The sequence below is a fragment of the Elephas maximus genome, chromosome 21 (assembly GCF_024166365.1).
Source record: "Elephas maximus indicus isolate mEleMax1 chromosome 21, mEleMax1 primary haplotype, whole genome shotgun sequence".
NCBI classification, from domain to species: Eukaryota; Metazoa; Chordata; class Mammalia; order Proboscidea; family Elephantidae; genus Elephas; species Elephas maximus.
Genome location: NC_064839.1, coordinates 40,339,098 through 40,363,685, shown reverse-complemented (window position 1 = coordinate 40,363,685; position 24,588 = coordinate 40,339,098). Strand labels below are relative to the sequence as shown.

General features: G+C 39.8%; 1 protein-coding gene across 1 annotated transcript in view; it reads left to right on the top strand.

The window, feature by feature from the left end:
• Positions 1-24,588, top strand: part of GLG1 (golgi glycoprotein 1) — a 162,052-nt gene that overhangs the window by 116,217 nt on the left and 21,247 nt on the right. The window contains exons 8-15 of the mRNA XM_049864940.1: positions 5,601-5,815; positions 12,389-12,510; positions 13,869-13,970; positions 16,246-16,402; positions 18,468-18,605; positions 20,309-20,395; positions 22,337-22,399; positions 23,158-23,271. Of these exons, the coding sequence (XP_049720897.1) occupies positions 5,601-5,815; positions 12,389-12,510; positions 13,869-13,970; positions 16,246-16,402; positions 18,468-18,605; positions 20,309-20,395; positions 22,337-22,399; positions 23,158-23,271 (998 nt within the window). The remainder of the gene's footprint in view (positions 1-5,600; positions 5,816-12,388; positions 12,511-13,868; positions 13,971-16,245; positions 16,403-18,467; positions 18,606-20,308; positions 20,396-22,336; positions 22,400-23,157; positions 23,272-24,588) is intronic.

The window sequence follows — 24,588 nt, the reverse complement described above, 5'->3', positions numbered from 1 at the left end:
ATACAACCCAGAAATTCCACTCCTCGGAATATACCCTAAAGATACAAGAGCCTTCACACAAACAGATATATGCACACCCATGTTTATTGCAGCTCTGTTTACAATAGCAAAAAGCTGGAAGCAACCAAGGTGTCCGTCAACGGATGAATGGGTAAATAAATTGTGGTATAGTCACACAATGGAATACTACGCATGGATAAAGAACAGTGATGAATCTCTGAAACATTTCATAACATGGAGGAATCTGGAAGGCATTATGCTGAGCGAAATGAGTCAGAGGCAAAAGGACAAATATTGTATAAGACCACTATTATAAGATCTTGAGAAATAGAAAAAACTGAGAAGAGCACATACTTTTGTGGTTACGAAGGGGGGAGGGAGGGAGGGAGGGAGAGGGTTTTTTATTGATCAATCAGTAGATAAGAACTGCTTTAGGTGAAGGGAAAGACAACACTCAATACAAGGAAGGTCAGCCCAATTGGACTGGACTAAAAGCAAAGAGGTTTCCGGGCTAAAATGAATGCTTCAAAGGTCAGCGGAGCAGGGGCTGGGGTCTGGGGAACATGGTTTGAGGGGACTTCTAAGTCAATTGGCAAAATAATTCTATTATGAAAACATTCTGCATCCCACTTTGAAATGTGGCGCCTGGGGTCCTAAATGCTAACAAGCGGCCATCTAAGATACATCAGTTGGTCTCAACCCACCTGGAGCAAAGGAAAATGAAGAACACCAAGGTCACACAACAACTAAGAACCCAAGAGACAGAAAGGGCCACATGAATCAGAGACCTACATCATCCTGGGACCAGAAGAACTAGTTGGTGCCCGGCCAAAATCGATGACTGCCCTGTCAGGGAACACAGCAGAGAACTCCCGAGGGAGCAGGAGATCAGTGGGATACAGACCCCAAATTCTCATAAAAAGACCATGCTTAATGGTCTGACTGCGACTAGAGGAATCCCGGCGGCAATACTCCCCAGACCCTCTGTTGGCACAGGACAGGAACCATCCTCGAAGACAACTCATCAGACATGAAAGGGACTGGTCAGCGGGGGGGGAGAGAGATGCTGATGAAGAGTGAGCTAATTAAATCAGGTGGACACTGGAGAGTGTGTTGGCAACTCTTGACTGGTGGGGGGATGGGAAGATAGAGAGGGAAGACGGCAAAATTGGCATGAAACGAGAGACTGAAAGGGCTGACTCAATAGGGGGAGAGCAAGTGGGAGAAGGGAGTAAGATGTATGTAAACTTACATGTGACAGACTGATTGGAATTGTAAATGTTCACTTGAAGCTTAATAAAAGTTAATTAAAAAAAAAAAACAGTATGCATAATATAACCTCATCTTGGTACTTAAAATATGTCCTTAATCTACAAACTAACAAGAAACACAAGGAGACTCAAAAAATAAATGTGCAGGGTATATGGATATATAATTCAGAAAAGATATATAGATTGCTCAATTAAATATTAAAAAGGTGGACTGTACCAATTATTGGTAAGGATATGGAGGGACCGAAACTATCATATGCTGCTGAAGGGAGTTTAAAATGGTAAAACCACTTTGGAAAACAATTGCTAGTTTCTTAGAAAGTTAAACATATATCTACCATATGACCCAGCCATACAATCCTAGGTATTTACCCAAGAGAAATGAAAGCATGTATTTATACAAACTCTTTTTTTTTTTTTTTTTCTTGTCCATGAATGCTCATGGTGCTTTATTTTTAGTAACTCAAAACTGGAAATAACCCAAATGTCCACCAATAGGTCAATGGTTAAACAAATTGTAGTATAACCATATCATGGAGTAATATTACTAAGCAATAAAAAGAAATGAACTGATACATGGATGAATGTCAAAGTAGTTATGTTGAATGAAAGTAATCAGACAAAAAAGACTATACTGTACGATTCCATTTATATAAACTTATTTAAAAAAAGACAAAATGGCAAGCTAATCTATAGTCACAGAAAGCAGATCAGTGGTTGCCCAGAGATGGGCTGGAGGGAGCGGAGAGGAGCAGAAGAGAGAGATTCTAAAGGGGTATGAGGAAACTTGTGGAGTTGATAAATATATTCAGTATCTTGATTATGGTGATGATTTCACCAATGTACATACATATATCAAAAGTTACTAAATTTTATTTTAAACATGGGCAGTTTATTAGATGTTAATATTACCTTAGTAAAGCTGTTTTTAAAAATTTATTTTCTTCATTTTTCTCAGCTAGCATTTATAGCTCAAGGAAAGGGGTGTATGTGAGGGGAGTGTGGGGGTTGGTAATGAATATTTGAACGGCAGTCTTTTCCACAAGCTTTAACTATGTGGACCAGCAGGGATTGTTCTTTGACTTTCATTTTTATCCCAATAGTTATCTTATTGATAAGATTTCCACTGGCAAAGCATTTGTATTATTAGTTCCACAGTATAAAGTCTGTGTAGTGCACTGAAAAGGCAATTGATTTGTTACGTATGTATTTACTACAATAAAAAAATAACAATAATACAATGACAGGATAAACCATAGTCTCTAGAGCCTAAGCCCATTTTTTGCTTCTAAGTTTTTTTTTTTTTTTTAAGTTGTGGGTTTTTTTTTTTCTTTCTCTTTTTTTTTTTTTTAATTTTTATTAAGCTTCAAGTGAACATTTACCATTCCAATCAGTCTGTCACATGTAGGTTTACATACATCTTACTCCCTTCTCCCACTTGCTCTCCCCCTATTGAGTCAGCCCTTACAGTCTCTCATTTCGTGCCAATTTTGCCATCTTCCCTCTCTCTCTATCTTCCCATCCCCCCTCCAGTCAAGAGTTGCCTACACACTCTCCCGTGTCCACCTGATTTAATTAGCTCACTCTTCATCAGCATCTCTCTCCCCCCTCCACTGACCAGTCCTTTTCATGCCTGATGATTTGTCTTCGGGGATGGTTCCTGTCCTGTGCCATCAGAAGTTCTGGGGAGCATTGTCTCTGGGATTCCTTTAGTCGCAATCATACCGGTGTGGTCTTTTAGTGAGAATTTGGGGTCTGTATCCCATTGGTCTCCTGCTCCCTCAGGAGTTGTCTGTTGTGCTCCCTGACAGGACAGACATCGATTGTGGCTGGGCACCAACTAGTTCTTCTGGTCTCAGGATAATGTAGGTCTCTGGTTCATATGGCCCTGTCTGTCTCTTGGGTTCTTAGTTGTCGTGTGACCTTGGTGTTCTTCCTTTGCCTTTGCTCCAGGTGGGTTGAGACCAATTAATGTATTTTAGATGGCCGCTTGTTGGCATTTAGGACCCCAGGCGCCACAATTCAAAGTGGGATGCAGAGTGTTTTCATAATAGAATTGTTTTGCCCATTGACTTAGAAGTCCCCTCAAACCAAGTTCCCCAGACCCCAGCCCCTGCTTCGCTGACCTTTGAAGCTTTCATTTTATCCCGGAAACCTCTTTACTTTTAATCCAGTCCAATTAGGCTGACCTTCCTTGTTTTGAGTGTTGTCTTTCCCTTCACCCAAAGCAGTTCTTATCTACAGATTGATCTATAAAAAGCCCTCTCCCTCCCTCCCTCCCTCCCTCCTTCCCTCCCCCCCCATGTAACCACAAAAGTATGTGTTCTTTTCCGTTTTTTCTATTTCTCAAGATCTTATAATAGTGGTCTTATACAATATTTGTCCTTTTGCAACTGACTCATTTCACTCAGCATAATGCCTTCCAGATTCCTCCATGTTATGAAATGTTTCAGAGATTCGTCACTGTTCTTTATCGATGCGTAGTATTCCATTGTGTGAATATACCACAATTTATTTACCCATTCGTCCGTTGATGGACATCTTGGTTGCTTCCAGCTTTTTGCTATTGTAAACAGAGCTGCAATAAACATGGGTGTGCATATATCTGTTTGTGTGAAGGCTCTTGTATCTTTAGGGTATATTCCGAGGAGTGGGATTTCTGGGTTGTATGGTAGTTCTATTTCTAACTGTTTAAGATAACGCCAGATGGATTTCCAAAGTGGTTGTACCATTTTACAATCCCACCAGCAGTGTATGAGAGTTCCAATCTCTCAGCAGCCTCTCCAACATTTATTATTTTGTGTTTTTTGAATTAATGCCAGTCTAGTTGGTGTGAGATGGAATCTCATCTGCTTCTAAGTTTTTTACCAAGTTCTAATTCTAAGCTTTTCAGTCTAGAGGATAGCAAGACTGGTATATTCTCATCCAGGCAGAAACATGTACTTTTTTTTTTTTTTTTTTTTTTTGTGGTAAAATATATATAGAAAACATTTGCCATTTCAACCATTTTTACATGTACTGTTCAGTGACATTAATTACATTCACCATGTTGTGCAACCATCACCACTATCCATTTCCAAAAAATTTTTTTCATCACCCTGAATAGAAACTCAGTACTTCTTAAGCAATAACTCCGAATTTTCCCCTCCCGCTACCCCCACCCCCCATAACCACTAATAAACTTTGGTCTCTGTGCATTTGTCTGTTACAGGTGTTTCATAAAATTGGGATCATACGATATTTGTCCTTTTGTATCCGACGTTTCACTCAGCATAGTATTTTCAGGGTTTATCCATGTTGTAGCACGTATCAGAACTTCATTTCTCTTTATGACTCAGTAAGAAACATGTTCTTGTTTGTCGTACTTTGGTGGCCCGAGTGTTGCTGTGATGCTGGAAGCTATGCCACTGGTATTTCAAATGCTAACAGGGTTACCCATGTTATGCATTGAATTATGTCCCCTAGAAAATGTATGTATTAACTTGGTTAAGCCATGTGTGGTTGTCCTCCATTTTGTGATTTTCCTATGTGTTATAAATCATAATCTCTGCCTGTGGTTAAAAAGGATTAGGGTGGTTTTGTAACACCCTTACCAGGGCACATCCCTGATCCAGTATAAAGGGAGATTCCCTGGGGTGTGGCCTGCACCACCTTTTATCTCTCAAGAGATGAAAGGGACGTAAGCAGAGTTGGGAACTTCATACCACCAAGAACGCAGCACCAGGAGCAGAGCATATCCTTTGGACCTGAGGTTCCTGCACTGAGATGTTCCCAAACCAATGGAAGATGGATGATAAGGGCCTTTGTCCAGAGCCAACAGAGAAAGAAAGCCTTCCCCCTGGAGCCGGCGCCCTGAATTTGGATTTATAGCCTATTAGACTGTGAGAAAATAAATTTCTCTTTGTTGAAACCATCCACTTGTGGTATTTCTGTTATAGCAGCACTAGATGACTAAGACACCCATGATGGACGGGTTTCAAAAGAGCTTCCAGACTAAGACAGACTACGAAGGAAGCCCTGTCTGTCTACTTCCAAAAATTAGCCAGTGAAAACCCTATGGGTCACAACAGAATATTGTCCAGTACAGTGCTGGAAGATGAGCCTTCTAGGTTGGATGGCACTCAGAATACAGTGGCGCAACAACAGACTCAAGCATACCAACGATTGTAAAGATGGCGTAAAACCAGGCAACGTTTCATTCTGTTTTACATGGGGTTCCTATGAGTTGGAGCCAACTCAATGGCAGTTAACAGCAACAACTTTTAATATGTAGTGATTCTAATCCTAATGCTCACTCTCCCTAATATTATGACTTATCTCCTAACTTAGGGCGACAAGTGAGCAGTGAGTGCCAGGGGGAGATGTTAGATTACCGACGCATGTTGATGGAAGACTTTTCTCTGAGCCCTGAGATCATCTTGAGCTGTCGAGGGGAAATTGAACACCACTGTTCTGGATTACATCGAAAGGGACGAACCCTCCACTGTCTGATGAAAGTAGTTCGGGGGGAAAAGGGGAACCTTGGAATGAACTGCCAACAGGCGGTAAGGAGAGATTTTTCTACTGCCATTCATAATGTTGTATTTTATCAGCTGATGAACCTCTTCCTGATAGTGTCTCACCTTGTTTTATGTAGGACACTTTTGACATCACAGTGAACATAGGTACTAAGAACCAACACAAAGAATATTGTTTCTTCAGGTATATCTTAGTAAGAATGTAGAATTTGCTGCAGAGTAAAAGTTGGAACTCACGACTAATAAAAAGAGCTACATACTTACATAGATGAAATGTGTTGTTGCTAGAGTTTTTAAAGAAAGGGTAACTTCCTAGATTTGATTTTCTGAACTCTAAATCAAGGCAAACAGATTCTTATAAATCAGGAAAGGTCCTCCACCATAAGAGGATTTGCCTATCTTAATGGGTTTGATTAAGTTGCAGTTAAAAGAGAGCTGACATAAGTTGAAATTTTCTAAGAGTTTTTTTTATTACTGTTGTGCAATGTAGCATGAATCATGAGAGCATGAAGGATCATGAGAGTGTGTCGTTGTCAAAATTGCATCATCTTTTCTTATTAGCCTATGGCAACTGCATAGAAGGGACATACCCCTTCCTCCACCCCCAGACTTTACATTCAGTTTTAGAAAAATAGTGGGAAAAAATCATTGTACTTTGCTTGGAAAGGTAAAGTTATTCTTGATCCAGGGTTCTTAAACAACTGAATAACTGCAGAAGAGGTACATAATATGAAGGTCAGAAAATACTATAGACACAGTGCATCTGTTTCATTACCATTGTCCATGTTTATTACCCTTTACTGGATAAGAGTCTTTGAACAATTGAAAATATCAGATGCAACAGTGCTACCCTATAAAATGAACAAGTTTGGTATCCTAAATTAGAAAGGTGAGGCTCTCTCATCAGTGAAACTTCAGAAAACCATAGTTAGTCTTTTATATGTCACACACATGTATATGTATGTATGTATACACACACATATACATATATCCATGGTGGGAAAAACAGACAAATGTAGCCTCTTCTCCAAAATATCAAGCCAGATTAGAAGGAAGGCTCCTGGAATCTACTATGGTGTGAGTTCGGCACATGTATGAGTTGGAGTCAACTCAATGGCTTACAAGTACCTCAAGAGCAGCCATTGCTGGTGATTGCCCTAGGAAAGCTCTGTGCCAATACATGTGTCTGGGGCCCAGCACTAGAATATATCACAAGACATCCTATATTTATGTTTCATCCTTAATCCGGCACAGAAAGGGGAGGGGAGAGCATCAGGAAAAAACCTATCTTTATTTTATAGAGTCTATAGTTCTTTCTGGTACCAAAGTATACAGGGAAAAAAAAAAAAAGGTTTCACTTTATTTTGAGGCATCTAGTTTACTATGTTTATAAGGTCGCTATGAGTTGGAATCGACTCAAGGGTAATGAGTTTTGGTTTGCTTTTAGCTTACCATGAGTTGGAATCGACTCAAGGGTAATGAGTTTTGGTTTGCTTTTAGCTTACCATGAGTTGGAATCAACTCAAAGGCAATGGATTTTAGTTTACCTTCAGGGCTTTTTGAAATTCAGATTATTAAAAGTGTTAGTGACTCAACTTGAAAGATAAATACCACCCACTTTACCCTTCATATCCAGAAGAAAAGTGCTTTCCAAACTTAGAGAAAAAAAGAATTGCCATTGAGTCGATTCCAACTCATAGTGACCCTATAGGACAGAGTAGAACAGCCCTGTGTAGGGTTTCCAGGGACTGGCTGGTGGATTCAAACTGCTGACCTTTTGGCCAGCAGCCAAGCTCTTAACCACTGTACCACCAGGGCTCCCCAAATTTAGAAGGTAGCCTCAAATAGTGAAATCTGTGGTTTTGCCCACATTAGGTTCAGCCAAGGGAAAAGAAACACTTTATTTTGATACTTATGGACCTGTCATTTTTAGCCCTTGCTCACAAAAGTTGAAAGCATAAATAATCCAAGGAGAAAAAAATTTTCCTCCGTCTTCTAGTATATTACCCATCCTCAATCAAATGGAGAAATGTTTTGAAATAATTTATTTTGAGTGGGTTTCTCCCTCACTTTCTTTTTTTTCAGATTTCCTCCTTAGTACAGCGACTTAGGTACCAATAGTTCACCATTAGTTTTTCTAGTCTTCCAAATACATCGTAATCATGAGTACTTATTAAATTCTCTTCAGTTATGGCTGAATGAGCTTGGGCCTATACTCTCCCAGGCTAAAGATGAATGCCTAGAATATTCTCTAGACTACTCATTTCTCTGAAGCATTTTCCCAGATTTTTCCTTAGCATGTCAGGGACTGGAATGGATATACAATCACATAGCCATTCACGATCTTAGTGCTTATTTTCCATACTGCTATCACTGAGTCTCAGAGTGGGAATAGTCCTTTGAGCCCTTAGCCTACTAGGCTCTGTAGGGCATTCATTTTCTCCTTTTAATAGCTGCAGTCTGCTGTGGTGCATTCATTCTGAATTCTCGAAGCTTGCTTGTCGGTCATAAAAAAAAAAAAAAATTTTTTTTTTTTTTTCAGTTCTTAGAAAAATTCCAGACTCCCGTGATGCATATAACTTCCTTCAGAAAAGGATATAAATATTTTGGCCTTTGTCTGCAAATATCATAACTAAAATTGGTAGTTGTTTGATAGTTTCATGTTCCTGTCAACTAACCACGGCATTTTGTAGCTTCTGTAAGCTATTACCAAGATCAGTATACCTTCCATCCCAGAGTACTGGAAATCTGTCGTATTTCTCTCTTCTTCATTATCGGCTTCTCTTTAGAGAGAGAGAATTGGGTTGGGTGTTTTTTGTTTGCTTTTTCTCCTTATTTCCTTTTGATCTGTGTTCTCTGATAATTACATGATGGGGTCAGTGCTTTCATATGAGCACATGTGGGATCATAAGTCAAGCGGATAAGGGTCAGAGAAGGCTTCTGCAGAGGTTAAATCAGTGACACAGAAAGGGTTCTGATTCTTTAACTTGGGAAAAAGGAACCCAAGCCAGTAAGGGAGTCTAGTTTTCAAATTTTCTTTCTGTTATTTAAGATTCCCACACCAAAACAACAACTGTAGTAATAATGAGCTTTTACATCTGTAAAATGCTCTGCAACCTTCTCTATGTATTATTATCCCCTAAAATCCTCTGCTGCTAACCAAAAGGTTGGTGGTTCGAAACTACCAGCGGCTTTGAGAAAGATGTGGCAGTCTCTTTCTGTAGAGATTTACGGCCTTGGAAACCCTATGGTGTCTCTCTGAATCAGAATCGACTCGATGGCAGTGGGTTTAGTTTGGTATAATCCTCTGCATTTAAGGAAACAGGCTTAGAGGTTAATCAACTTGCCTGTGTTTTCAAAGCTAATATCTAGCAGAACCAAAACTTTTAATAGAACTCAGATCTTCTGATTTAGAGTTATTCCTTCTGTGACCCACCTGCCTTCTCAAAGACAGGAAAAAAGAATCTGAAGCACTATTCTTGTGCCTTCACTGTATACCATGACAAGCATTGGACCAAGCGTAAGCAAATGTTAAAGAACATATTCACATTTTCAACTGTGTAATACTGAATACTTAAAGTGAACAAGCTCTGGTTTACCTCTTGGTTGTGTAAAACAGTTGATGAAAATAGGAAATTATGAGTATTCCTGTTTTTTTGTAATTGGTATTTCTGCAAGTTAAGTGAAATTTCATATCTGCTTTTATAAAGGAGAGTACACTTGATTTAATACCAATGTCTTTGCAACAAAATTCAAGTTCTAGATGCTTATGACCAGATTGGGTCTCTAACTGGAGATGCCTTCTAAAGGCATCCCTCAGAGATATTGTAGGTTCAGTTCCAGATCACTGCAATATAGTGAATATTGCAATAAAGCGAGTCACACGAACTTTTTGGTTTCCCAGTGTGTATAAAAGCTATGCTTACACAATACTGTAGTCTCTTAAGTATGCAATAGCATCACGTCTTAAAAAATGTACATACTTTAATTAAAAAACACTTTATTGCTAAAAAATGCTGACCATTATCTGAGCTTTCAGTGAGTTTTAATCTTTTGCTGGTAGAGGGTCTTGCCTCGATGTTGATGACTGCTGGCTGATTGGGTGGCTGCTGAAGATTGGAGTGGCTGTGGCAATTTCTTAAAATAAGACAACAATGAAGTTTGCTGCATCGATTGACTCTTTCTTTCACTAAAGGTTTTTCTATAGCATACAAATGCTGTTTGGTACCATTTTACCCACAGCAGAACTTTCAAAATTGAAGTCAGTCCTTTCTGAACCCTAGCGCTGCTTTGTCAACTAAGTTTATGTAATATTCTAAATCCTTGGTTGTCATTTCAACAGCATTCATAACATTTTCACCAGGAGTAGATTCCATCTCAAGAGACCACTTTCTCTGCTCATCCATAAGAAGCAACTCCCCATCTGTTCAAGTTTTATCATGAGATTGCAGCAATACAGTCACATCTTCAGGCTCCACTTCTAATTCTAGTCCTTTTGCTATTTCCATTACATCTGCAGTTACTTTCTTCACTGAAGTCTTGAACCCCTCAAAGTCATCCATGAGGGTTAGAATCAACTTCTTCCAAACTCCTGTTAATGTTGATATTTTGACCTCCCTCCGTGGATCACGAATGTTCTTAATGGCATCTAGAGTGGTGATTCCTTTCCAGAAGGTTTTCAGTTTACTTTGCCCAGGGCCATCAGAGGAATCACTATCAATGGCAGCTATAGCCTTACAAAATGAATTTCTTAAACAATAAGACTTAAAAGTTGAAATTGCTCCTTGATCCATGAGCTGCAGAATGGATGTTATGTTAGCAGGCATTAATCTCCTTGTACATCTCCATCAGAGATCTTGGGTGACCAGGTGCATTGTCAATGAGCAGTAATATTTTGAAAGGAATCTTTTTTTCTGAGCAGTAGGTGTCAACGGTGGGCTTAAAATATTCAGTAAACAATGTTGTAAACAGATGTGCTATCATCCAGGTTTTGCCATTTCGTTTATAGAGCACAGGCAGAGTAAATTTAGCTTAATTCTTAAGAGTTCTAGGATTTTCAGAATGGTAAATGCGTATTGACTTCAATTTAAAGTCACCAGCTGCATTAGCCCCTAACAAGAGAGTTAGCCTGTCCTTTGAAGTTTTGAAGCCAGGCATTGACTTCTCTTCTCTAGTTATAAAAGTTCTAGATGGCATCTTTTCCCAATATAAGACTATTTCGTCTGCATTGAAAATCTGTTGTTTAACGTAGCCGCCTTCATTGATTATCTTAGCTAGATCATCTGGATAACTTCTATAGCTCCTACATCAACACTTGCTACTTCAGCTTGCACTTTTATGTTGTGGAGATAGCTTCTTTCCTTAAACCTCATTAGCCAACCTTAGCTAGCTTTAAGCTGTTTTTCTGCAGCTTCCTCACCTCTCTCAGCCTTCATAAAATTGAAGTTAGGTCCTTACTCTAGATAAGGCTTTGGCTTAAGGCAGTGTTGTGGCTGGTTTGACCTTCTCTACAGACCACTAAAACTTTCTCTGTATCACCAATAAGGCTGTTTCACTTTCTTACCATTCATGTGTTCACTGGAGTAGCACTTTTTATTTCCTTCAAGAACATTTTCTTTGCATTCACAACTTGGCCAACTGTTTGGCACAAGAGGCCTAGTTTTCGGCCTGTCTTGGCTTTCAATATGCCTTCCTCACTAAGCTTAATCATTTCTAGCTTTTGATTTAAAGTGAGAGATGTGTGACCCTTCCTTTACTTGAACATTTTGAGGCCATTGTAGGTTTTTTTGTCTGTTCGTTCGTAGGTTATTAATTGGCCTAATTTCAATATTGTGATGTGTCAGAAAATAGGGAGGCCAGAGGAAAGGGAGAGAGATGGGGAACAGCCAGTCAGTGGAGCCATCAGAACACACACAACATTTATCTATTAAGTTTCACCATCTTATATGGGTGCAATTCATGGCACCCTAAAACAATTATAATAGCAACATCAAAGATCACTGATCACAGATCATCATAATGAATATAATAATAATGAAAATGTTGGAAATATTGAGAGAATTACCAAAATGTGACACAGAGACATGAAGTGAGCACATACTGTTCGAAAAATAGTACTGATACACTTGCTAGATGCAGCGTTGCCACAAACCTTCCATTTGTAAAAAAACTCAGTATCAGGAAAGGGCAATACAACAAGGTATGTCTGTATTTACTCTCTTCCACTCAATTCTGGATTGGCCCCGACTGTCAGGTTTAGTAATCTGATTAACAAATAGGCAGATACGCGGAAAAAGGCAGCCTTCAAATTGTAAAGGTCTTTTGTTTTGCAAATGTCCGGGAATGGTTCAAAACTGGTGGACAAGCAATCCTTAGCTTAAACAGAAAAACTTGCAATCAAGGTAGAGAAACTAAGTCGTAAGGTATCCGGCTGGAGCTGTTGAGCTTGGCTGTTGAGCTTGTCCATTGTCAATTGTATTACCTAGTTAGAGAACACTATGATATACTAGACTGAATAACTGATTGTGTGGAGAGATGACATTACGCTTCCTTGATGCTCACGTGACTTTATTTCTTCTTCCTTACATTTTTTTAATCCAGCTTCAAACACTGATTCAGGAGACTGACCCTGGTGCAGATTATCGCATTGATAGAGCTTTGAATGAAGCATGTGAATCTGTAATACAGACAGCCTGCAAACACATAAGATCCGGAGACCCAATGTAGGTTGTCCTATTTGTTGTATTTGTCCATATCATATTTGGCAGCGCAGCCCAGGGAACATGACTTTTGGGTGGTTTAACATCTTAACTGAAATTTTTTTGAACAGGAGCACATACCAGCTTTTACGACTAGTAGTGGAATTGAGACTTTGGCTGTGCCTCATTCATCATGTAGACACCTATACCCAGCACTGATGATGTTTGTTGGCAGTACACAGACCTGTGCATTAGGTTACTTAATGGTCAAATAAAAATGGTAGAAACACTGAGGCTAAAGTGGCACATGCCTTGGCTCTAGACTTCTCATGGTATTTGTTCATTGACTCATTGTGTACTTTGGCTATTTGATAATCATTACAAAGTGGTTAATTATCATTAAAATAGAAGGCAAAATGTAATGGTTGGAGAGGGTTGTGATGGCTCCAGAATGAAGGCTGGAGTTGCATCCAAGATCTAGGAAGGCTGCATAAATGCTAAAAGAAAGTGTGGGATTGTGCACATTAGTTTTGCTCCATATGATGTGAAAACAGCTCTTAAAACCTGGCTGTAATTAAGACAGGTTCCCCATTTGGCAAATATCATTATACCCTGCAGCTGGCAGTAACCAACAATGAAACGAATGTAGTCCATGTTTATCGTCATTCTGCCATGCACAAACTCCTGCTGTCTGTGCTGTGGTATGGGATTTAAAGTGGGGTGCTTCCTTATAGCTTTGTGTGGTTCAGAAGACAGACAAACACACTTAAGACTAATTAAGAATATTTATCAATATGAAAACAACTGCATCCAGCAAAAAAGGGGGCAGGGGAGAGGGAGGGAGGAGGAACTAGTACAGATTTAAGAGACATATCAATCAGATACAATATGTGGACTTTTTTCTGAGTTCTCATTCAAACAAACGTGAAAAGACATGAGATAACTGAGAAAATTTGGAAACCGACAAGATATTAAGTAATATTAAGGAAATTTTATTAATTTCTTTCAGTGTGATAATGGTATTATGTTCTCAAATGAAATTGTATGATTTCTAGAATTTTCTTTAAAATAGAAGCAAGTAGATTAAAACAAAATTGACCATTGGTAGATAAAGCAGGGGAGGGGAGGTTATTGTATGACTCTCTGTTATTATACGTATTGGAAATTTTTCCTAATAAAAATTTTAAAGCAGCTGTGCACAGATCTCATCAAGCTGAGTCTGTAAGTGCAGAGTGGCTCTGAAGTTAATATAAGGCATATTTGCTGCCAGTTCAGTTAATTTGAGAGACTCAGAAAAAAGGAAATAGTGATGTTGTGAGTTCTGGGTATGTCATCAGAGCTCTTCTTGCTTTGCTAAAATTTCACTCCTGTTCCATGGCCAGGATCCTCTCATGCCTGATGGAACACTTATACACAGAGAAAATGGTAGAAGATTGTGAACACCGTCTCTTAGAGCTACAGTATTTCATCTCCAGAGATTGGAAGTGAGTATTTTAAGCCCTAGTAAGTTTAATTGCCTCAGTCTACTCTCCTGCATATGTCAGTATCAACTGTATGTCTTGAAATAATCAGTAGGAAAATATTTTTGTTAGTTTCTGAGATGGCTAACATACTCTGATTAGAGTGTGAAAAACATTCTTCACTTGCTTCCAGAACAGTGTCTAAAAGCAGAGTCAGCCCACTGCCCTTCAACTACCAAGCATCTCTGTTCAACACTACTTTAGAAGCCAGGGTTACGACTCTGAAACAACAACCATCTATCCAGAAAGATCTCTGGCACCTCTGGGGACAGAAAAAGCATTTGCTTTTTTCAAATATGTCTCTAAGAACGTTATCATGCATTTTTATTTTTACTGATTTGCACTGGGTATGGAAGTTTGCTTTTATTTCTTTCACTATTCAAAGTTATTGAATTTATTCTGCCTTAAAAGGTTTTTTTCAATAAATGATAACTTGATTTTCTTAATTCATTTCTCATCCTGCTACCAGAAATAGAGAGGGGGGTGAACTTAGGGCAGGATCTGTATTACAGTATATAGTTTTTTGGCTACTATTTCTCTCCTTTTTTCTTGTGTGTTTTCCCTTCCCACCTCCAAAGCAGCCAGTAATGGCTGAGAAGATGGCTGCTCCTCCTGCTTGCCAAGTTCAGCTGCTTCCTGATTCAGTTGTATGAACCAATGTTTAGGTCATTAACTTTTTTTCTGGTGATTAAGACATGTTTACCCACATTCTTTACTAGAAAGAGATTACTTAAAGATTCCGTGTGTTTTAATTTCTTTTCCCTGAAAAAAGCTCGAAAAGAACTACAGAAAGCTGAGTAAGAATTTCCCTGTGCTTACTCAGGCCATTGAAACCAAAATAACAAAGAGTTTACTGAGTAACTGCCTTCATTGAAATCATGGGGTTTCTTTTCCCCCCTCTTCTTTAATCCTTTCCCCTGTGATTAAAAAGTGCTTCACAGTCCTAAAAGCTACTCATTAAATACTGGCTTCTCTACTCCCATTACATAGCCCTCCCTCAAAACTGACAGCATAATGTGGCCAGAATTGATCATCCCTTGATACAGTTTGGACAAACAGCAGACTCTTTGCCTAATCCCTTGTCCCCAGGTTCAAAGTTAAATGTCAGGTTTTTGTTTTTGTTTTTAATTGACAAGCATATCCAAATAACCTAAAAACTGCAACTGCCTAAAATGTTATAAGACCTTACATTGCATGGGAAAAAAGAAGAGGAGCAGTTTTACTGTAGAGGAAGTTCAGTGGGAGATTCTGTTTATCTTGCCATTTCTTGCTCTTGTTGAATCTAGTATATCAAGTAGGATTGAACTTCATTCATGCTTGGAAAAAAGTATTTACTGAATAAAAAGTTACGAATTGACTGGTGGTAGCTACAACCCAAGTTTTCTCATTTCAGCCACGGCACGGTTGTTCTGAGTCTCCTATTGTAATTGTTGCCAGGTGAAAACCCCAGGTTCTGCTTGACTGGACTCGTCTCAGCCAATAAATAAGAGACTGAAGAGTCTCTCAACCTTCATTTCGTTGCACAAGGAAGGGAATAGTCAGGGCTGCTGTCGCCAAGACTGCTCAGCACGGGCAAGGAAGAAGGTTACTTTTAAGGCATTTACAAGTAGGAAGTTCATACAAGTTACCTCAGCAACATTCTTAATCATACTATGCAGGTGCAATGGGGTTTACATATAACTTCATGCATAGAATGTTCAGAAAATGGCAGTTAAACTCTGCCCAGAGGCGGGAAGTTACTATGTGTGAGGTACTTTAATGAACTAAAAGGTTATCCTGAATGTCAATATGGTGCCTAAACCAGTTTCCACCAATTTCCTCTAGTTTTGGGCAGCAGTTAAGGAAAGAGGAATGAGGATTTTAATGTAAAACCAGGGGATGTGTCAAGCAAAGAAACCAAGATTTTAATGTAAAGCTATGGAATGTGCCAAGCAAGGTGCTGAGGCAGTGAAATTTTCAGCAGCCTGGGGACCTCTGTCTTATAACGTTAGGTATTTTACATAGCCAAAATAACATCTTTGAGGTAGGACTTAAATCCTCTGTAATAAGTTTAAAGTTCTAAAGGTTTACCACTGTGTGTTGCTTAAGAACAAAATTCGGGACTATGCTTTCATATATCTGCTGTCTCCACTACCCTGGAGATGATTGTCAATGAGTACACATTGTAAAAACTCTTTAGCATGTGTTAGAAGGAAAAATACAGTAAGTAGTGGTTATCTTTTAACTCTTAACTTTACAGGCTGGACCCTGTCTTATACCGCAAGTGTCAGGGAGATGCTTCTCGTCTTTGCCACACCCATGGTTGGAATGAGACCAGTGACCTTATGATGACTCCTGGAGCTGTGTTCTCTTGCTTATATAGACATGCCTACCGCACTGAGGAACAGGGAAGGAGGGTATGCAATCAACACTGACTTTATTTCTTCCTATTGTCATTTATTTTTTAATTAGTTTGCTATATAATTTTCCGATTTCTCTCTTTTTAATTTATCTGGTAGGGAGGGGTGTGCTGTACTACTAGAAACATTTTCATTCAGTGAGTATATGAAGAGTTGCTCCACCAGCTTCTTTCTGCCTGATTTTGTTTTTAACAAACTGAGTGGGGAAAGAGTCCCAGTTTTTCTTCTTGAGCTAGCAAAATCTAAATCACAAATGGACAGTTAAACTCTGCTGCCTTAACTTTATTTAGCTGTAAAGATCCATTAGAAGCTTTTAGCCAGGACACAAATGGTTCCTTAGGCTGCTGTCCCTGGCAGCAGAAAACGTAATGCCTATATAAAAAGAGGCGTCTTTGACAGTGCACTAGTTGGAGCAGAAACCTCCATACCTCAGTCTCTTGGTATTTGTTTGCCCTCATCAATACCTTCTGTTGGGACATTATGTGTGCTTGGCCCTCAGGCAACATTTGCTGCCATCTGGTGCCACAGTGACATGTGGCTTGCTCTTCAGGGTAACCTTTCCAAGGCTTCTGAGATCCTTTATTGCATTTCAGTTCTTCATTTGTTACAGGAAATAGAGATGAAATTATTTCACCTTCATGTTTACAAATACTCCTCCTGAGCTTAATGCAAAAGTCAGATTGTTTAGGATTCTGAATCAGGAGACCAAAATGGAAAGAAATATTATACTTCAGCTACTGCTATCTTAGCCCAGTTTTTGTACTGCTCTGCAGGAGAATATGGGGATTTGTTGTTACTTTTTTCATCATATAATGAGCCTCTCATTAACCACAGGGGCTCCTAAACCCTAGGATCTTGCCACTCACTACAGTAGGAGTTCCTTCTCTTGTAAATGGTCAAGAGAGAAAGGATGGCCCAAGGAACTAGATGATGCTCAGCTATCACCACTGACTGCTGTAACAGGGATCACAATAGAGGGTCCCAGACAGAGCAGGAGAAAAATTAGAACAAAATTCAAAGCCCCAAAAAAAGACAAGACTTACTGGTTTGACAATGACTGGAGGAACCCCCAAGACTATGGCCCCTGGACACCGTGCTTACTCAGAACTGAAACCGCTCCCAAAGTCCACCCTTCACCCAAAGATTAGACAGGCATATCAAACAATAATACACACATGAGGAACACACTTCTTGGTTCAATCAAGTATACAAGACCAAATGGGCAATGCCTGCCCACGATCAAAACAAGAAGGCAGGAAGGGACAGGAAAACAGAATGAATGGACACCGAGAACCCAGGGTGGAAAGGGGGAGAGTGCTGACACATTGCAGGGATTACAACTAATATCACAAAACACTTTGTGTATAAAATTTTTGAATGAAAAACTCATTTGCGTTGTGAGTTTTTACCTAAAACTCAGTAAAATTTAAGATGCTATTAAAAAAAAAAAAAAAGGGCAGAATGTTGGTGTGCTCCCTGTTTTAGTAAGGGATACTGATTATACCTGTCAATGACAACTCTCTCCGAGCCTTTCCAAAAATATTAGTTTCCACCTGTGTTACTTTCTGCTAATTCTACATAACCCACCTAGAAGAGCCTGGTCCTGACTTGTAGTAACTGTTGCTTCTACTGTTCCCTGCTTATTCTTTCTGAATTTAGATAAATTTGAACTATGTTCTCCTCAACCGAGTGTATTTTCTGTTGTGAACTGGATCCAGCTTTCTACTCTACATGAATAAAACTCCCTAGCAAACCTAATCTGAATGAATCCAGTTTACTTTTATGTGGATACTCTCAGGAAAGAATGTGTTTTCCTATAGTATAATAGAAAATGCTGGCTCTATAATTGCATTCCGAGAAATAGAGGCTTTTCAGAATCCTCCTTTTTAGGAGGAGTCAATTCTTACTCTGTAAGAGACTCAAGGTATAAAGTTTAGGAGGTATAAAGTTTGTAGTTACAAACTATAAAGTTACTTGTTAGTTGCCTGACAACAGGTTTGCTCTTTCCAGTGTTATTTTGTTTTTCACCTTTTAAGGTATTTTGCTTGTTTTTCTCACATAGCTCTCACGGGAGTGCCGAGCTGAAGTCCAAAGGATCTTGCACCAGCGTGCCCTGGATGTGAAGCTGGACCCTGCCCTCCAGGATAAGTGCCTAATTGACCTGGGGAAGTGGTGTAGTGAAAAAACAGAGACTGGACAGGTAGGGGACTTAGCTACCTGTGTGTCTTACAATATTATTGTTAATGATTAACATTTTATATAGAGTACAGACATCATGAAATCCATCTCTGTGTTTACTCCATGGGTGTGATTTATTACATTATTCAGTGTTCACTTCTGTAAAAATGGCTTGTGGGTGGTATCTGACCTCTTTCAACCCCACAAGGGGGAAGGAGAACCAAGATCAATGGCACAAGGCTGACTCCATGAGCTGGAGGCCAGACAAGCCTCCTCTCTCCACCATCTGTACTAACTCTGACTCCAGCCATTCCTCACACAGCACCCTCTACTTCCCTGCTGGGTTCGATAGTTCATTGCAATGGCCACACAGAACTCACAGACTATATCCACAATTATGGGGTTTATTAGGGAAGTAACAGTTACAACTTAGGCTCAGGAACACTCAGGATACAATTCTTCCATCAGGACAGCCTCTTCCCAACTGTGCTTGCAGGCAGGCTTCTCGCCGGCCCTAGGCCTCTCCCCAAAGGTGCTCAGCATTTGCTGTGGGCCAGGAAGCCCACTGCACCATCTCCTGCCACTCTGTCTTTTCTGCCACCACCTCTCACCATCTTCAGGGTTGCAGCTTGCGTTCTCTCTCTCTCTCTCTGTTGGGCATGAAAGTATTTCGGTATTCTGCTTCCTGAGCCTGCTACAGTTTTGTTGGGTTTATTATTTGAAAATGCCAATAGTTTAGCTTCCTGTTGCCTTTCTCCAGTGAAACACAGGATGTGATGGCATGGAATCATAGGGAAGTTTCTTTTTCTTCCTACTGTCTGGTAACCATTTAGAAAGCTGCACTACATTGCATCCGTTGCTGAGAAGCTAAATTTAAGAAAAGATTCAATAAATAGGATTTTTTTTCCTTAGCCATTTATTTTTTACTCCATAGCATTTTTCCCTGTGGCTCCCCCGCCCCACCGCCCACCCCCTTTCTGGCTGTTGTGTAATTCCTGCAACCCTTCTTTTCCCTTCCCATTCTAATTCTGAAACAAAGAGATTCTTGCAGAGTAACCAGTAAGTTAAACTTGATCCTTAACATAGCACTTGGCTGAGCAAATGGCTGTTGATAGGCTTTGGGAAGGTGAGCTGATGTTATACTTAAAACGTCTAAAAGAAATAGTAATAAACTGGTACTGGAAGGTGGCCCCAAACTGAGTTTCCAAAGCCCGGACAAAATAGCTTTTAGATACCCAAACTCTGGTGTGATCACTTGTTTTGGTGGAATTTCCCTCAGAGGATCCTTTGATGTGGATTAGGGTTAGAATCTCAGGTTTGACTTGCAGAACCATGAACTCTGTGCTGTGTTCCAGACACTGGGCCCTGACCTCCTTTGCACATGTGGTCTTAAGTTAATCCATTTCTTTCACTGTGAATTTTTTGTCAAATTGTCATTATCAAAGTGCAGCTTTAAAATGGGAGGTAAGGACTATCTAAACAGAGATTAACAATGGAATAGCAGGGTGTTAATGAAGTGAAAATAAAGGCCTGATGAGATTTTTGGACTCTGAGCATACCTGAAAGTCAACTCTTGGTAGACTTGGTAGAGCTTTGACATTCTGGGGGCTTTTTACTTGAAAAGAAAAGGAGAACCACTCGAAAGGAAGTAGACACTGGTGTCTCAGCTTCCCTTGATCATTTATGGAACTCACAAATGCCAAGGGATTGCTTTTTTATTTGCAGGAGCTTGAGTGCCTCCAGGATCATCTCGATGACTTGGCTGTGGAATGCAGAGATATAGTCGGCAACCTCACAGAGTTAGAATCAGAGGTAAGCAGTTTGCAGCTCATAGAAAGAAAGTGCCCTGTGAACAGCCTTTCCTTCGTTCTTAGTTACACTGTTTCTAAACTCTTGAGAGTGCACGTTCTCTGTGAAACAAAAGAAGTCATAGTCTCCTCACTTGCTCTAGAGAAGTATATATTACGTTGCTTCCTGAATCCTTTCCCTTGTATCTCTAGAAAAACGTCCTATACACTAGCCCTTTGGTTTTCTTCATAAATTAGAGTTATCGCTGTGGTTAGCCTGCCTTTTTTCCCCCTTTAGAAAAGATAGCAGTTATGCTTCCGTTTAAGAAAGATAACAATACTTCAGATCTCTTACTCCCATTCAAGAATAGTCCAAGCATTTCTGTTTTCTTATCCTCAGCTCTTTAATCAGGTCATTTGGTAATGTTTGTATGTTTAATAAAATAAAAACCTGGGACTTCCAGTTAAACATGGAAGATTTGAATACATGTGTCCATCTCTGTTCCATCTTAAAATACACTAAAATACTTAAAATGGATCTTAAAAACTCATAAGCTTAGAAAGACAGTAAGAATGGGAGAGGAGATGACAGAAGATAAGAGAAGGCAACGAGACCAGAAGAACTAGATGGTGCCCGGCTGCTACAGCCGATGACTGCCCTGACAGGGAACACAACAGAGAACCCCTGAGGGAGCAGGAGAACAGTGTAATGCAGACCACAAATTCTCGTAAAAAGACCTGACTTAATGGTCTGACTGACACTAGAAGGACCCCGGTGGTCATGGCCCCCAGACCTTCTGTTGGTCCAGGACAGGAACCATTCCCAAAGCCAACTCTTCAGACATGGATTGGACTGGACAATGGGTTGGAGAGGGATGCTGGTGAGGAGTGAGCTTCTTGGATCATGTGGACACTTGAGACTATGTTAGCATCTCCTGTCTCGAGGGGAGATGAAAGGGTAGAGGGGGTTAGAAGCTGGCAAAATGGACACAAAAAGAGAGAGTGGAGGGAGAGAGTGGGCACTCTCATTAGGGAGAGAGTAATTGGGAGTGTGTAGCAAGGTGTATATGGGTTTTTGTGTGAGAGACTGACTTGATTTGTAAACTTTCACTTAAAGCACAATAAAAATTAAAAAAAAGAGAGAGAAGGCAACAAACTTTTGAAAACTAGAAAGCAAAAAAAAAAAAAAAAAAAATGGACTGCTTGAAGAACTGATTATGAAAGAAGCCGACCTCAAGATGCATTTTTCCAGTATGTGCAGCTACTCCCCATCCTTAACAGAAGAGGTTTCCTTTCTGAAGAGGTTGATAGAGGGATTCTGAATGATGCACCAGTGGAGGGCAGGGGACATACTTTGAAAACAGTAAGATTTATGGAATGAACTATTTGAATTGTCAAAATCAGCAATACATGAAATTGCACTGGCAGTGTGTAACTCTTTGCAGGAAGGTGTTATTTTATCAGCTCGTGCCATACAGGGATTACTCTGCCAAACGCATTTCATATCTATTCCCCAGAGGTAGCAGTTTGTCATCTGATGTGAGGGCAGTGATCTGTATCTGGTTTATAAGCTTATAAACGAAAGATAGATGTCAGTTAACCCTGTTTGCCTTTTGAACTGCTTAGCATTTTGGAAAAATTTCAAAGGCTTTACATTCTCTGTTACCATTAAGTGTTTCACACGCCACCTTTTCTCAGTTCTGCTTTCTCTTTTGTTCAGGCACAAGGGGAATCTGCCTCTAGAACATTTGCCTTTCAAAATACAATGTGGGACCAATTCTATCTGTCCAGGGGCTGACTATTTAATTTAAATATCAGAGTAGTTTCCAAATGTATATATTAGATTATTTACCCATCAGATGCTACTGATTCAGAAAAAAGAAACTGTTCTTTCTCCTCTCATCCCCACCCCTCTGGCCTTGACTCTTTCTAAAGCAGAATTATTAATATATTTAAACTTTTGCAGGATATTCAAATAGAAGCCTTGCTGATGAGAGCCTGTGAGCCCATAATTCAAAATTTCTGCCACGTAAGTGATCTTTAGAAAAACAAGGGTTATGGACAGAACCAAATTCATTGAGACTCACCTTCAAGTGTGTTGGACCCATCTCAGTCTTCAGCATACATTACTCTTGAGTGATAGCCAGCTTTGATAAGTTAAAGTTGAAAATGAAAACAAAATCAAGAGAGAGGCACCACCATCCTGAGCCAACCTTGTTTGATTATCCTTTGTAGGTGGCCAGGTATGTAGTTAGCAGCAGTTGTCGAGATGCCCTTTATAAGAACAGGTGGAACAGGGAAATCCCTATTAGTCTGGCTGAGTTGTTTCTGATACATCAATCTAGAATTTGTTGCTAGTAATAGTGGCTTCCCCTTCCAACTGTCTCATCACACCTCAATATTGAGTGAATACCTGTGTTTTGTTACTTTATTCACGTGTTGAATTACCTAAATTGTGGGAGTGAGATACATTGTGAATCCTAAGGATCTGACAGTCAGGAGGCTATGTAAGATATTATCCCAAAAACCAGCTGCTGGTGTCATCTAAGGAGAGGAATCCAGGCACTGCAAAGTACATATTCTTGTTGGAGTTTCATGCAGAGTAAATTGCGATGTAAATTTTATTCTACGCAGTGTTTATCCCAGTCTTATTTTAAAACAACTTATGATGTATATTGTTTGCCAGGGCCTCTAGAATTAGTCCAGTTTGCATTGCCCATGGATTTGGGTCCAGGTTTTGTTCATTAACTGTTACAAATGAGTGGAAATGTGTATTGCCTTCCTCAGGATGTGGCAGATAACCAAATAGACTCTGGAGACTTGATGGAGTGCCTGATACAAAACAAGCACCAGAAGGATATGAATGAGAAGTGTGCCATTGGAGTCACCCACTTCCAGCTGGTCAGTAACACCTGACTGTCGGCTTCCTGTGTTGGCTGCTCAGATGGTTACTGAATACCTTCCCTTTCAGAACATCATAGCACCTCTTCTGTGAGAAGTCATTTTTCTAAACATAGATCCTTTTGATTCTGTTCTTAGCAAATGTTGGGTTTTTTCTACTGTGACCATGTACTTTGTTAAAACCCATTGTCCCATAGGGTTTCCAAGGAGTGGCTGGTGGATTCAAATTTCTGACCCTTTGGTTAACAGCTGAGCTTTTAACCACTGTGCCACCAGGGCTCCACATTCTTTGTTAAACCAACCCAAATCAAACCCACTGCCGAGTCGATTCTGACTCATAGCAACCCTATAGGACAGACTAGAACTGCCCGGTAGAGTTTCCAGGGAGCGCCTGGTCGATTCGAACTGCCAACCTTTTGGTTAGCAGCTGTAGCACTTAACCACTAAGCCACCAGGGTTTCCGATATCCTTTGTTAGGCTCCTGGAAATGCAATGACAAATAGGACATAGTCTGTACCCTTATGAAGTATATAATCCAGTGGGGATAGAGATAAGGAAAATGGCCATTTCCTTCTTCAGTCACATTGCTTGCTTTCATGAGATATTTTGTCATCTCTGTTTACAGTTAGTGGGGTCTGTTATTTTGTGTTACTGGTCAGTGCAGTAGAACAAATGTGTGTCAACACACTGTATGCTAAGCCTTTTTTTTTTTTTTTTTTCTTTTAAATCATACTACCCAGATCTAGCATTTGAGTGAGAAGTCAGACCATACTCTTCTATCATATTTCTAAAGGAAGTATTTCTGGTATAGCAAGTGCTTCCTTCCCAGGAAGCCGAAATCCAGTCATATTTGTTAAGTTCACATCTTGGGACTTGTAGCATTCCTGACTGCCTTCAACAGTTTATTGTGCATTCATCAAATGTTACTGAGTGTTTTCCAAGTGGTGGTAAAACAGATAAAACCCCTGTCCTCATAGACTTCATGTTCTAGTAAGAGAAAGACATAAAATACAAGGTTACAAGTAGATAGACAATCTAAGGTCATTCTATGAAGAAACATAAAGCAGAGTAAAAGAGTGCAGGGTGAAGGAGAAAGAGGGCTTTAAAAAAAGGAGGCATTTGAGTAGAAACCTCAAAGAAGCAAGGGAGTAAACCTTGTGAAGATCTGGGAGAAAAGTGTTTCAGCTAGAGGGAACAGTTACATGTGTGATTGGAATAGAAGAGAAGCAAGGTAGTGCCTAGTGAGGGTATTACAGAGAGACAGAAGGGTAATGACATCAGAGAGACAGAAGGCAAGTCATGCAGGGTCTTGTAAGC